The sequence below is a fragment of the Helicoverpa zea genome, chromosome 7, assembly GCF_022581195.2.
Source record: "Helicoverpa zea isolate HzStark_Cry1AcR chromosome 7, ilHelZeax1.1, whole genome shotgun sequence".
Lineage (NCBI taxonomy): Eukaryota > Metazoa > Arthropoda > Insecta > Lepidoptera > Noctuidae > Helicoverpa > Helicoverpa zea.
Genome location: NC_061458.1, coordinates 12,272,596 through 12,285,698, shown reverse-complemented (window position 1 = coordinate 12,285,698; position 13,103 = coordinate 12,272,596). Strand labels below are relative to the sequence as shown.

At 35.7% G+C, this 13,103-nt stretch overlaps 2 protein-coding genes across 2 annotated transcripts in view; one reads left to right on the top strand and one right to left on the bottom strand.

Moving 5' to 3' along the window:
• Positions 1–13,103, bottom strand: part of LOC124631666 (angiotensin-converting enzyme) — a 158,302-nt gene that overhangs the window by 136,424 nt on the left and 8,775 nt on the right. Inside the window, exons 2-7 of the mRNA XM_047166168.1 lie at positions 6,870–7,028; positions 6,144–6,384; positions 5,799–5,881; positions 5,374–5,580; positions 4,808–4,977; positions 4,334–4,458 (exon numbers count right to left, since the gene is read on the bottom strand). Of these exons, the coding sequence (XP_047022124.1) occupies positions 4,334–4,458; positions 4,808–4,977; positions 5,374–5,580; positions 5,799–5,881; positions 6,144–6,384; positions 6,870–7,028 (985 nt within the window). The remainder of the gene's footprint in view (positions 1–4,333; positions 4,459–4,807; positions 4,978–5,373; positions 5,581–5,798; positions 5,882–6,143; positions 6,385–6,869; positions 7,029–13,103) is intronic.
• On the top strand, positions 1,359–3,479 carry LOC124631670. The gene is made up of 3 exons (XM_047166172.1): positions 1,359–1,691; positions 2,739–2,903; positions 3,230–3,479. Exons 1-3 carry the CDS (start codon positions 1,628–1,630, stop codon positions 3,436–3,438), a joined length of 438 nt encoding a protein of 145 aa, XP_047022128.1. The 5' UTR covers positions 1,359–1,627; the 3' UTR covers positions 3,439–3,479.

Sequence of the window (13,103 nt, the reverse complement as noted above, 5' to 3'; positions counted from 1 at the left end):
TATGTTCGTGTCTCATCCAGGTGCTATAGATCAGTTATACACGACGCACGCAGTAAGATGCGCGTGAGTTGCGTAACAGAGCTCCGTAATCGTTAGCATTAATTTCCGTGAATTTCCTACAGCGCGCGCGACTGTGAAATGTGCAATTTTGTTTTCTACTCATTTATGTAGTTTCTTTACAATTCAGATTAGGAATAATTAGAAGATTTTATAAACGTTTGAAGTTTATATTTCTTGTTTTGAATAAAAAATCAAAATAAGTGTAAAATTTAATTTGTTTTGTTTTGGAAGCCTAGCAGCGTATTTGTGAAAGCAGGAATACTTCCATTACGAAACAGGTTACGGGTAACTTTGTGTTGTGTATCACTTAAACGGCGATAGAAATCCGCAATGTTAGAAACACCTTGAGGTAAATTATATGAAATTCTTCATAGTAAAGCTTTTAATTTATAGATTATTGTTATTATAGACTTGTTTTTCAAATAAAATCGCCACAAATGGTAATAATATTGTTTGTAACAATAATTTTGACGTCTCATTTCTCAATTTTGAGGTCTTTTTGACCTACAATTTTGTATTATTCCCAGAAGACGCCTCTTGGCATACACGTTTCCTTTCCAGTTTCCATCATGGCTTTTCTTACATTTCATCTATAAAATCCATTACATTATGATTATAAAGGTACTAGGTAGCAGTCACTTCAGTCACATTAACATTATATACATATCTCTGCTTTATGTCCACGTACGAAGTTTCTCAAGAGCCATCTCAAACGTACGTTACAATTTTACCTCTATTCATATAATTTCCCAACACGCAGCGCCAACATTTCGTAAGAAAGCCACTTCAGTTTAGATTTAATTATTATGTAATATGTAAGACAGTCAAGTTATTTAACTATTGTGTAGTTACTCGTATCTTGGATAAATGTTGGATTAAGTAATACACCGGCTTTGTTGAACATGCTGTTGAGATTGAAGATATAGACGGCATTTAGATATGAAATGACAAGCATGTTATTTGTGTTAGTAATAGACGTATGTAGGATTTAAAAAATGACCTAAGAAAAGATGGACGGATTTCCTGAAAGATGACATGACTAAGAAGGAAGTAAGCTTAAGTATGACGAGTGTCAAGGGAAGCGGAAGACATCGCACCGACCCCGAATTTTAGGATGAGAGTAATTTTCTTCCTCCTGTCTGCTTCTAAGAAGAAGATGTATGTAGGATTGAGTTTTATAAAATAACCTTTCGAGTTTACTTATGTTATACAACGCGTACCCTGTTATCAAAAAGTAAAATATCTCAATGACGCAGAACTACTTGATGACGAGATTCCTTTTATTGAACATCAATCCATAACTTTCACATTCTCTATAATATCGAAATTTTTCACAAATTCACATCCTGAACCTGTCCGCCATTGCCGTATTTATTATTAGCATGATCAAAATAATCTCCATTACATTAATCAGTTTCATAAAGAACTGAATATTCCACCCTTATAGATTCTTTTCATTCTTATACCATATCTAGTCCACTCACTAATCTAATTACGTTTCGTTATACGCATGTAATTCAGTTCCCTTCCACCACGTCTAGTGTTCGGAGTCTCTAAGGGCTCGATAATGCAGCCCTTGTCAATTTCTCTTGTGGTGTTAACCGTCAGTTTGTTATATTGTGTTCAATATGGTGAGTTTTGTTTGTTTGTCATCTGTGTGATTCACTTTTGTTTTATCCCGATTTATATTTTTCTTTCTTCAGATGTATGTTCTATATAACAATCTTCCTGCCTCTTTTATGTACAATTTCATTATTGGACTCCTCGTAATGTTTTTGAGCTCAAACAACGTTTTGGTTGTAAATTATTTCGTGATTTTGATTAAACGATTCCGTTGATATAGATAGAGGTAGGTATATCCGAAAGGCCCAAGTTCCAAATATTTTACAATTGATCTACATATTATGCGGCTGACGATGTATTCTGGTTTTACTAAGACTTAAGACTCCCTAAAAAATCGATATTCCTAATGACCATACCACAATGTTTTAAATAATTTCTACACTGTAGATACATTAGCACATTTTTATTTTAGCAGAAAGTAGCTCCCTCTAGTGGCTAGTAAACTAACGAGCAGTATTTCGATTTCATAAATTCTTCATAGGAAACGAGAAGATTACAGAATTTTCATTATCAAAATACAATGTCCCAAATCCATTGATTTCTATATAGGTCACAGCGGTCAGACGGTACGTGAAACCGTACAATGTACAACGAAATTGGATTACTGACCGCAAGTACCTGAACTTGACTCAAATTCTACTGAAAGTAATAGGGCGTCTTTTTCCTTTCGTTTAGCTTCTTTCACTGATAAGCTTATGGGATATTTGGTAATCAACTGGAAAGGCCTAACAAGTGGATTATTATTACATCACAAATCAGTACTTCAACGTTTCCATAAAGTAGAACATGTAGTGCAATATAATATTGTTTGTATTTTGTGGTGAAAAGACAGTAGGTCTTCCTTTTTGTATACGTTACTTAGATCATCTTTTCTAAATGTTCATTCCTCGCCTTTGAATCTCATCACACAGTTGACCGAAATCTGTCCTTTAAAACATTCATAGTCAAAATGTCGACCTGATCTTTGCAAGTATCAGCTAAAGCAAAACTCACAGGGTGCTTTCTATTGTACTAATATATTTCAATCTCAATCATGTAAGTCTCTCTAATTTTAGCCTCTTCGATCTTATGCTATGACTGCAACAGCGCATACGATCCTCGTTGCGGAGAAGAATTCGATTCCTTCAGTCTGGGTATCATCAACTGTTCCTTGAGGGACCCGCCAGAACACTTAGAACCAACTTTGGAGCCAACCTTCTGCAGATCTATCAAGATGGAGAGTGAGTGTTGTTATTGATATTAACATTATAATCACCTCAGAGGAGGTACTTAATCATTTAGGTGATCATTTTTGCGTAATCGTAGCGTAATCTGGGATCTGAGATCAGATGAGCAGCTGTAAAACGATTTCGCAAATAAAATTCTACATATCTCTTTTTCTCTATCTTATCCCCAGCAACTACATTAGTATAGTAATATGTTTTATATGTTTTGCCTCATAAAATCCTCATAATCTCAAGTTCGTAGTAAGATTAATTATTTCGATGAGCATGCACGCAGCTCTTGTCATTCAGTATGACTTTTCTCACAAAATTCTTCTCCGCAGTCTACGGCAAGACACGGGTTGTCCGTCAATGCGGCTACCTAGCCGAAGACCAGATCCAAGGTCAATCCTGTCGGCGCGTCGTCGGCAACGGTGACCTATTCGTCACATACTGCACTTGCAACACAGACCTGTGTAACTCCGGCGTTGCACACAACTACCAACAGATGGCGTTTGTGAGTGCTGTGCTGTTTTTACTGTTCTGTTACTAGAGTGTTAGATGGAAATTAAATGTTGTTTTTTTTTGTTTTAAGTTGTGTTTTATTAATACTTTAATTAAATTATCTTTTTATCGTGTGGCGGTGGGTTTATCTACCTGTACGCAGAATTTTGAGTTCGTTAAAAATCTTGGATCACGTGTACCTAAATATTAAAACTGACAAAGAGTGGGTATGCCAGCATTAAACATATTCAGCTAACGACGCGAGAAGTATAGCCTCCTCCTATATATATCTCTAAATCCTTAAAAATGTTCATCATAGCATTCAGGATAAAAAGCAGTGTAGTTAATATTTTTATGCGACTAGTTTCTTTCGACAAAACAAATTACAGCGAACAAAAACAGACATAGGTTTTTAATTTTCTAACATTAAAAGAATATGGTTGATATTTACTAGTGAAAGCAACCATATGAGCAAGACATAGGTTTTCCTATACTTAAGATTAATGCGATCGTACATATTGATCGATATGTGCTGTAACTGATAGCTTTTATACCGGAAAATATTGGTAAATCATAATCTTCCTATGAGGAAAGTAGACGTGATTGAATCAATATTTTACTTACATCTTTATATCTACTTGTGTGCAACATGCTTGGTATCAAAATATTGTAATCGTTGATAATTTTATTTACATCCATGCCGTATTTCTATAATTTCTTCACATGTCTGCATTGCCATTTCTACTGGGTCTAGCTGTCTTCTCATATCCCTTAAAATACACGGTCCACTAAAGATTTTTTTTTACTTATCCAGTTTCACACACAGTCCCTATCCAGTTTCACAGGAGTCGATAAATTAACTATATGAAAAGCTATTCACATCCCTTCGTAAATCAGATCCATCTGGACTGGTCTTTGAAAGGCAGGTATCAAAGTCAACAAACCTGGGTTGGCACCATCTCTGAAGACTTTGGGAAGGTTCCTGTATGCGAGGAAGTACTCAACGTGCGCCATCTCATGATGCGCTGTTATCAAGTCCTTCATGTCAACGTGCGTGCACATTTTGATTCTGAAAACGAGAGTTATGTTTTTGTAGATTTCGATATAAGTACAGTTTTTTGAGGTCCTAGGCCAATTACATAAACAACATTGAACCTGAATAGGAAACATTTTGTCCTTTCAAATATTATTCTTGTCAAAACGACATCTATAGAATATTAAAACTAATATGAACACATATTTTAATGCACTTGTGAACGTTTAAATCATTTCCACACAGACCAGAACTGTCTTAAGCTGCAGATATAAAAAATAAGGATTAGTTTCCTCACAAACATAGAACTCTTTGTGAAGGAATTAATCGCAATGTCAATTCAATACCACGAGAACTTCTTCAAATATAACCAGTTCATCCTCACCTATAATCATGTCTATTACAAAAGTCCCACGCTGAAGGTTGGCAGTGTATGTGTCGATCACCCGGCTGCTGCAGCGCGCTCAGAGCCCAGAAGTCCTGAGGCATGGCTGACATGTTCATCGACACGAAGAACTCCTCGGCTAGTTGGAAGATTGTTAGGGGGGTGTAGCCCTGGAATTAGGCAAGATATTTTATAAGATTCTTGAAATCATAGGTCATATTCCTATGATGCAAGTCTATCAAAGTTGACAGTGGATTCTATTCTTCAAGAGCCCTGGCTTTTAATCCATAAAGCTCTATAATAGTTTATGTTACATTAAAAAAACAGTGCAGGATTAAGGTGGGGCGGTTCAAAAGAACTACCGTATTACCTGATAATTATTTCATAATCTATGTATCATGAAGTAAAATCAAATAATACACTACATACACTTTCTTGGTCAGTAGCTAATATTTGTAACTGTATATTGCTAATGTAATCTTTACTGTGATTTTTTTATTTACATTTCTTCAATTCCTTGAGCTACCCAAAACCACTATCAATTCTTCAAACCACACATCCATTACCTGTTGCGCCATCTCTGGCGTGACATCCACTAAGTTCTTCCCCGGGTACGGCAGCGTGACGGGCACGATTCCCGACCAGCTCTGTCCCCACATGTCTCCGAGGATGTGAGCCGGGATGGGCGCAGAACGGGAGATGCGCTCAGGGCCGTACGCTTCCCGGAGACGACGGCGGACGTAGGCGTGGAGGAGCTCGTAGAGAGGCTTGATCTGGAAATAAATAGGTTGAAATTTTTAAATAGTGACACTTTAATGAAAAGGTAAAAAAATATTTAAGATTTATTTTTGTGATAGTGATGGTAAGATAATGCCATCTTAAAGGGATGATTAAGTATACAATTTAAACAGGCGTGAATGTTCAGAAACACAGTTGTGAACAGACTTGTGAATAAGTGTTTGCTGATTAATAAGGGTTAAAGAGTTTTTACCTGTTCCCAAACTTCATCGACTTCCTGTCTCATGTTGTTGGTTTCATAAGGGAACATCCAGTAAGCAGAGGCGTCCGTGAAATCTGAAAAATGCAAAAATGTCTTAAAACTTATTCTTTTAAATTCTCTACAATTTCAAGCGCCTATCAAAATCTTTAGAGCACGACATTACCGCGCAACAAGTCTTAGTAAAAGTGGTAGGCGTTTTCAGCTGGCTGCCAGCGTGTTGGGCACGCTTCCAATCAACAGAGCGTAGTAAGTTTTTAGCTTTAATATTAATACTTCTTTTAAATCTTGTAATTAAGTATGTTAATATGTAATTACGTTGTCAAATAAAGTACTCACTATTCAACCTAGCAGCCTGATTAGTCAGATCCACAAGCTGCTCATACAGATCCCTGATCCTCCTCCCAGTATTTCTTCTCCACTCAGTCCAGATATGCTGCAGCTCGTCCCAGTCCCTCGAGTGCGACATGATGAACTGTAACTCTGGTTGTAAGTGTAGACCGCACTTGAAAGGCTCGTTGTAGGCGCACACTTCGGCTGTGTTGTAGACTGCCAGCATGTCGTTGATTATTCGGTTGTACTGGAAGTTGATAGTGTTTTGTTAGATACTGTTAAGATATGTTTTTGGTATAATTAGGTGGCATATGTATGAAACATTCGGAATCCATTGTTATTATTTGTTATCTGTTTCTTTTAATTTATCAGTAGCTTAACACGAAATGTCAATCTGATTTTAGTATTATTTTCTGATTAAAAGTCACACAAGTATCTATATAATTTGTAACTGGGTATCGTTGCCAAAACATAACATGACCGTGTCGAACTATTATACACGAGTTTGTAATTGGTTAAAGAAGTTAATATCATATAAACGTTAATATAGTCTAAAATTACCACAATGTATACAGATTCGTGCTTGCAAAAATATTTATCTTGTCTATGATAAAACTTTTTACTAGCACGAGACTATTTTAGCTAGCAGTAAAAAGATAGGCAGCTGGGTAATGCCCTGGCAAAATCTGCGTTTAGATGTACCTACAGAAACAAATTTTTTGAAAAACTCACCCTATCCAACTGATCAGGCGGCAAGGCAGCAGGTCCAATGATGGAGAGCAACCTCAGCTGCCTATAAGTGGCGAAGTCTCGGAGCCCACCACGGGGTATCTGCTGAGCTGCCTCCCAGAGACCACGCTGGAATAAGGTGTAACGCTGCTGGGCATCCAACTGAAATTTAAGGGAAAATTACTTTAATATTTTGTAAAGAACTCATCCATCCTGGCGATAGATATTAGAAGGAAGGTTTTAGACTTGAACGATTCTGGCCATCTCGGCACGTGTTGGGGCTGGGGGATTGTTCGAAAGAATGACCATGGCCCTGGTACATAAAAACTGAAAAGTTAAAACATGTAGGTTTTGGTCAGTAAAAGTCTGTTGCTTGCGATCAAAAGACGGGATACGCTTCTATTGGTATGTCTGGATTTTTGTGAGAGCATGTGGAAGATTTTTATCTATTAATTACATAATTTTTTTAACAAGAGTAAACGATCAATAAGTAGTCATTTTTGTTATTCCAGATATAGATAGATGGTTTCGATATTACAGCTGTAGTTTCTCAGTCTCTAATTAAAAGCATGAAGACGTTTTTGTTTCAGAAACAAGAAGCCTGATAATAACCATACCAAGCCAATTACAAGCTTTTTGTTTTCCTAAAATTACCGACACTTTTTATAAAACTCAAGTTAATTATGAAGGTTTAATTAAATGTGACGTCATTCAGTGAGAAAACAATGATAAATTGTAGGTTGATTTTTTACGACAATTACTTTGGTGACTAAGAGTACCTACAATGTGTAGCGTGATGGTATTAAGAGTATCTGCATACTGGCCACACTGCAGACTAAACAGTCGGACAACAGTTGATACAATGGTAGGTTTTTTTTAATCTTGATTCGAATCAAAGTTTTCAGTCGGTCTGATACCGGATAAGTACCTATTTATGGGGAATCATCAAATGACTCCTCCCGCTGTTGGTTAACAACAGTACCTAAATGCAACTGCATAACGTTTACCAAAAATAAAAACATTTTAGACTATAGATACATGCTGTGCGATGCCCCTCTGAACAAATTAACATCTATTCGTGATCTTGGAGTTATTTTGGACTCCAAGCTCTGTCTAGACTTACATATAGGTAAAATTGTAAATAAAGCATACCAACTATATGGATTCATCATGCGCTCTACAGTAGATTTTAGGAAGTCCTCTTCTTATATTTGCCTATACAAATCGTTAATTCGATCTCAACTCGAGTACGCTGTTACCATCTGGTGTCCATATTACAAAAAGTACATTACAATTATCTATTGAGTCTGTTCAAAGCAAATTCCTACGAGCAATGCATTATAGATGCTCTGGTCAATACTTAACGTATGAAGAATTACTCAGCAAGTACAAAATCGAGACACTTGAAAACAGACGCAGGTATCTAGAAGCGATAACTCTATTTAATATTGTGAATAATAAATTCGACTGCATCGAGTTATCTAATATGCTGTGTTATGCTGTTCCCAGAACAATACACAGACGCAGGGTTCGAGCGAGAACACTATTCGCAGTGGGTGTTAGTCACTCAAACTCTGGCTTACGTTCACCCATCCGCAGAATGGTTGACTCCTATAATAGGTCCTTTGAACATATAGACATTTTTGCATGCTCACTCAATAGGTTCAAGGGACTTATTCTTAAGGAACTCTCCTCTAGCTAAATATTGCCCGCTGAGCTTAGTTTTCACATGTCTAGATGTTTTAGTATTTAAGTATATAGAGAGATAAGTATAATTAAGTACCTTCTTAAGTTAATTTGTACCTAGTGTAAGTTATCCTAGCGTATTTTTATGTTTTTTATACTTTTGTTTATTTGTGAACAGTGTTTTGGGCTAGAATATTGTTAATTTTAATTATGCATGTTTTTATTTCTGCTGTATACTGTATATTCTGGCTGTTTGCTGTTCCTATGTAATAAAATAATAATAAAAAAAAAAAAACAGTGAGGGAGTGTCAAACTTTTACTGACTAAAACCCATCATGTTCCTTCGTAGGCCGTGGTAACTCTTTAAAACAATCCCGCAGCCCTACCGGCTAAATACCTGATCTTTGAACTGTGCCTACTGCCATTCATCTTAATACTGATTTATGAGTCCTAACAAACTGTCGCCCGACTAAAAGTTTGCAGTGTGCGACTGTGCGGCTACTCTAAGAGTAGTTACATATAGCGTGATGAATTGTTGATATTAAGTCTGAATCATTTTACTGTAATTGATAGGTATTGTCATGAAGGTGACATGATTACATGATCTGGATTCATTTTATGTTTTTTTAGCTTGATGCTGTATTTAACTGGAAAAAGTCACGTTAATGGGTCAATTAGATATATCAATGTTAGTTTTTTTCCCATGTAAGAGCTCGTGGTTAAGTCAAAAGCCGAGCTGTGCAATCGATCAATCGTTGAATCGCCTATATACCGCACTGTATTTCAGGATTTTTTTCATTTACGCAGACACAGGTGCAGCACTCACTATTCCTTCACTCTCATAGAACGATGGGACGGCAATCCGATACGACCAAAGAGAGATCAGGCGCAGGACCGACATTTACGTGCTCAGCTCGTGCTTGTAGGAATACATAGTCGGCAAAAGGGTCAAAAATCCTTAAAAAGTTGACGTTGTCGTGAAAAAATGCGGAGTATTTTAAATTCATTATCCCATCTCATGGTTCTGCCAATTTCTTTTTTGTCTCGGGTCAAAATATGAACGCAGGTCAACAGTTAATGATTCATGGTTATAAATAACAAAAACCGGATGAACAAAATTAATGTTATAATTTTGAGAATTAATTGTGTAATTAAAATCTGTGGGTTCACACTTTTTTCCTCACAGTTCAGGATAAGCATTAAGAGTTATTTATAAGGGCAAAACATACAATCAATTTCAAATCCAAATGTGTACCTCCTAGAATGTTTCTAACTTAATTTTATTTTCAAAATATTTCTAGGCAAAGTAGAGGAAAATGAAACGAGGAGAAAATTCATAGAAAAATAACCTTCAAGATAAACACTTCTGATTGCTTCTCCAGGCTTCCTAACTTAAGCATTCCCCATTTTTATCAACAGAAATAATAATGTCTCGTGCATAACAAAAAACTAACTTTACCGACCAGAAACAGTAATAGCATTATCATGATTTTTGACATCAATTTAAATTCTATGCACCACCAAGAAAATCTACATCACGACTTACTATGACCTCCAAACCTAAAGACCTGGTACAAAAGATAGTCTCTTTAATGCCCCGTCAAGTTCAAAATATTGCCTTCTACGAAATTTCGCAGATTTGCGTGCTAATAACACTACATAGTATATACCGCGACCTTGCCCGCAAAGAAACGGCAGAACTGTCATAATTCCCTGAACAATGTTATTCATTAAGCAACCTTGATTTACTTGGAGATGGCAATCATTTAGATTCAAGTTCAAGTGGTTTTGTGTCTTATTTCATTGATTATAATATGGTTGTTTAATTATATGTGCTATGGTGGTGATAGATTAGTTTAAGTGGTGTTTATTTTGTGTCAAATAGACGAAGTACATCGTAATGAGTGAGTGATCTGATTCTGGTTATGAACTTATTCCAATCACGTCACGCATCATCCAAACTAATATTATAAATGCGAAAGTAACTCTGTCTGTCTGTCTGTCTGTCTTTTCTTCACGCCTAAACTACTGAACCGATTTGTGTGAAATTTGGTACAGATATAGTTTGAAACTTGAGAAAGGACATAGGATAGTTTTTATTACAAAAAAAAAATATTCCGGACATATAGCGCCATCTATCGGTCAAATCAAAAATCTGCTGGTAGTCACTATTCCACGCGAACGAAGTTGCGGGCAAAAGCTAGTACTAACATATGTACACTCGTATCTCAATAATGTCATCTCTCGACCATCCATCCTTTCATCGGTCTTCCTTTATCTGTCCATCCATCGACATTCATACTTAACACACTCTTCATGATTGCTGTGACATCACTACCAATTTCAGTTTCCGACTTCAAAATTAAGTGACAACATAAACCAATTGTGTACCTAATATATAAAAGCGCATGTTGAACTTGACTTTATTTATCAAGAAAACTTCACAATTTAAATAAAATAACAACGTATAGTAATAACGAATTCTGTTTCCCACGGTAAGGAACTGGTTTTGAACTTGAGACTATGTTTATGAGTTATGTTAATTATTCATTGAAATTGTCGCATATTCTGCTTGTCACGATCTTAGTTAATCGTATTAAAGTACCTAGGTGTTAAAGTACTATGTAGTTAGTTAGGATAATAATCTAGTGTAACAAGAAAACTACTGTAATCATGCAGAACATATGATATCAAGAATAGGTACCAAGGATGCTGTAAATAACAACGTCGCTAGTCAAGTGCTAAAGTTATTCTGTAGAAAACTACAAAAAACAATTGAAAATAGGCTCCCTGGAAATGTGTGCTAAGTCGATAAAGTCATACCAATTAAAAAAAGCGTAATAATAAAGCTACAATGGTACCCATTGTACACCCCTTCTCAGAATTTCAAAATACCAAATAAGACGATTTCTGAAAATAAAATGCAAAAAAAAAAAAAACATCAAACTTTTTTGAAAAGAAAAACCTAATGAATATGAGGTTAGGTTCAGCACTACCTAAGGTACTGGATTGTTCGGAAGGACCACAGGAAGGAAAAAAGGTCGGGTTCGGTCTGTAAAAATCTACAATAGTATAAACTGCAGGCTCTGCCCCCTTGCTTCAACTTAAACCATACCCTTATTTCACCATATTTCCTCAAAGTTCCTCACAACAAAAATCCCGAGAAGTCATCGTCACGTTTTGATTGCGAAACGCCACAGTCTGGGAATGTCCTCTATCACTGACAATAGACACACGTTAACTTGTGTGAGAATTAATAGCCGTCTCATTATTCTGTGGCGGCATTGAAGTGGCTACTGTAAGGTCTTAGCTTTATCGCGTTGAGCTTCATCGCTTCTTTGTTTTATTTGCTGTTATATAATGGGGTTAATTAATAACGCAGTAGGTTTAATAATCTCTGCGCTTGAACGGGTTAGGGGGAAACTCGCCTCTGGGCCGCGGCCCAGATTACACGGTATAATAACAGTCGGGAAAACTGGTCCGAATGTGCGGGCCAGATTACTATGTGAAAAAAGTGACGGAGTTAAGTCGACCCATTGGGACTTAATTTCATAAAATCCGATAGTTGTGAAATTTTTCACAGCTCAAAATCGTCAGGAGGCAAAAAGACTTAGATCTTTTTCATAATTTTCATCATAAATATAATACTTTGTCTAGATACTGGACTCCTAGTAGCTAATATAGACTTCGTTAAATAATGAAGTTCCTATAGATACTTAATTAATAATCTCAATTTATAAGTAAAACGTAAATATAGAAACATTGTTTCTTTTTATCAAAATTTTGTTCGAGTGTTACAAGAAAAAACAAATCCCCTTTTGGCAACAAGAGTATTTTTGTAACACTTATTTATGTTGACATTGAATATATTGACATCAATATAAAATAATATAAAAATGAATCGCAAAATGTGTTGGTAAGCGCATAACTCAACAACGCCTGGACCAATTTGGCTAATTCTTTTTTTGTTGTGTTTGTTATTGTCAGGAGAAGGTTCTTATGAAACAAAATAGGGTAAAGTAGAGAAGTCAGTTGACGGGACCGAAGCCGCGGGCAAAAGCTAGTTTTCGATAAAATTATGAAAAAGATCTTTATTTTTTTAGCTCCTGACGATTTTGCGATTGTTAAATATATAGGTATAGGAACTAAATATGCAACAAAAACTTTAATGGGGTTTTTTAACATGCTGTAAGTAAATAAAAATAAATATTATATCCTACTTATACACACATATTCTACATAATGTAAATATCCCACTATCTCCACTAATCTAGATATTTAAAAAAAATAAAAATAAAAACTATGTATCAAATATCTATAGGAACTTCATTATTTAACTATTTTTTAACTATTTAACTATTTAACTATTCAATATTTAACTATTTAAAAGTCTATATTAACTACTAGGAGTCCAGTATCTAGACAAAGTATTATATTTATGATGAAAATTATGAAAAAGATCTAAGTCTTTTTGCCTCCTGACGATTTTGAGCTGTGAAAAATTTCACAACTATCGGATTTTATGAAATTAAGTCCCAATGGGTCGACTTA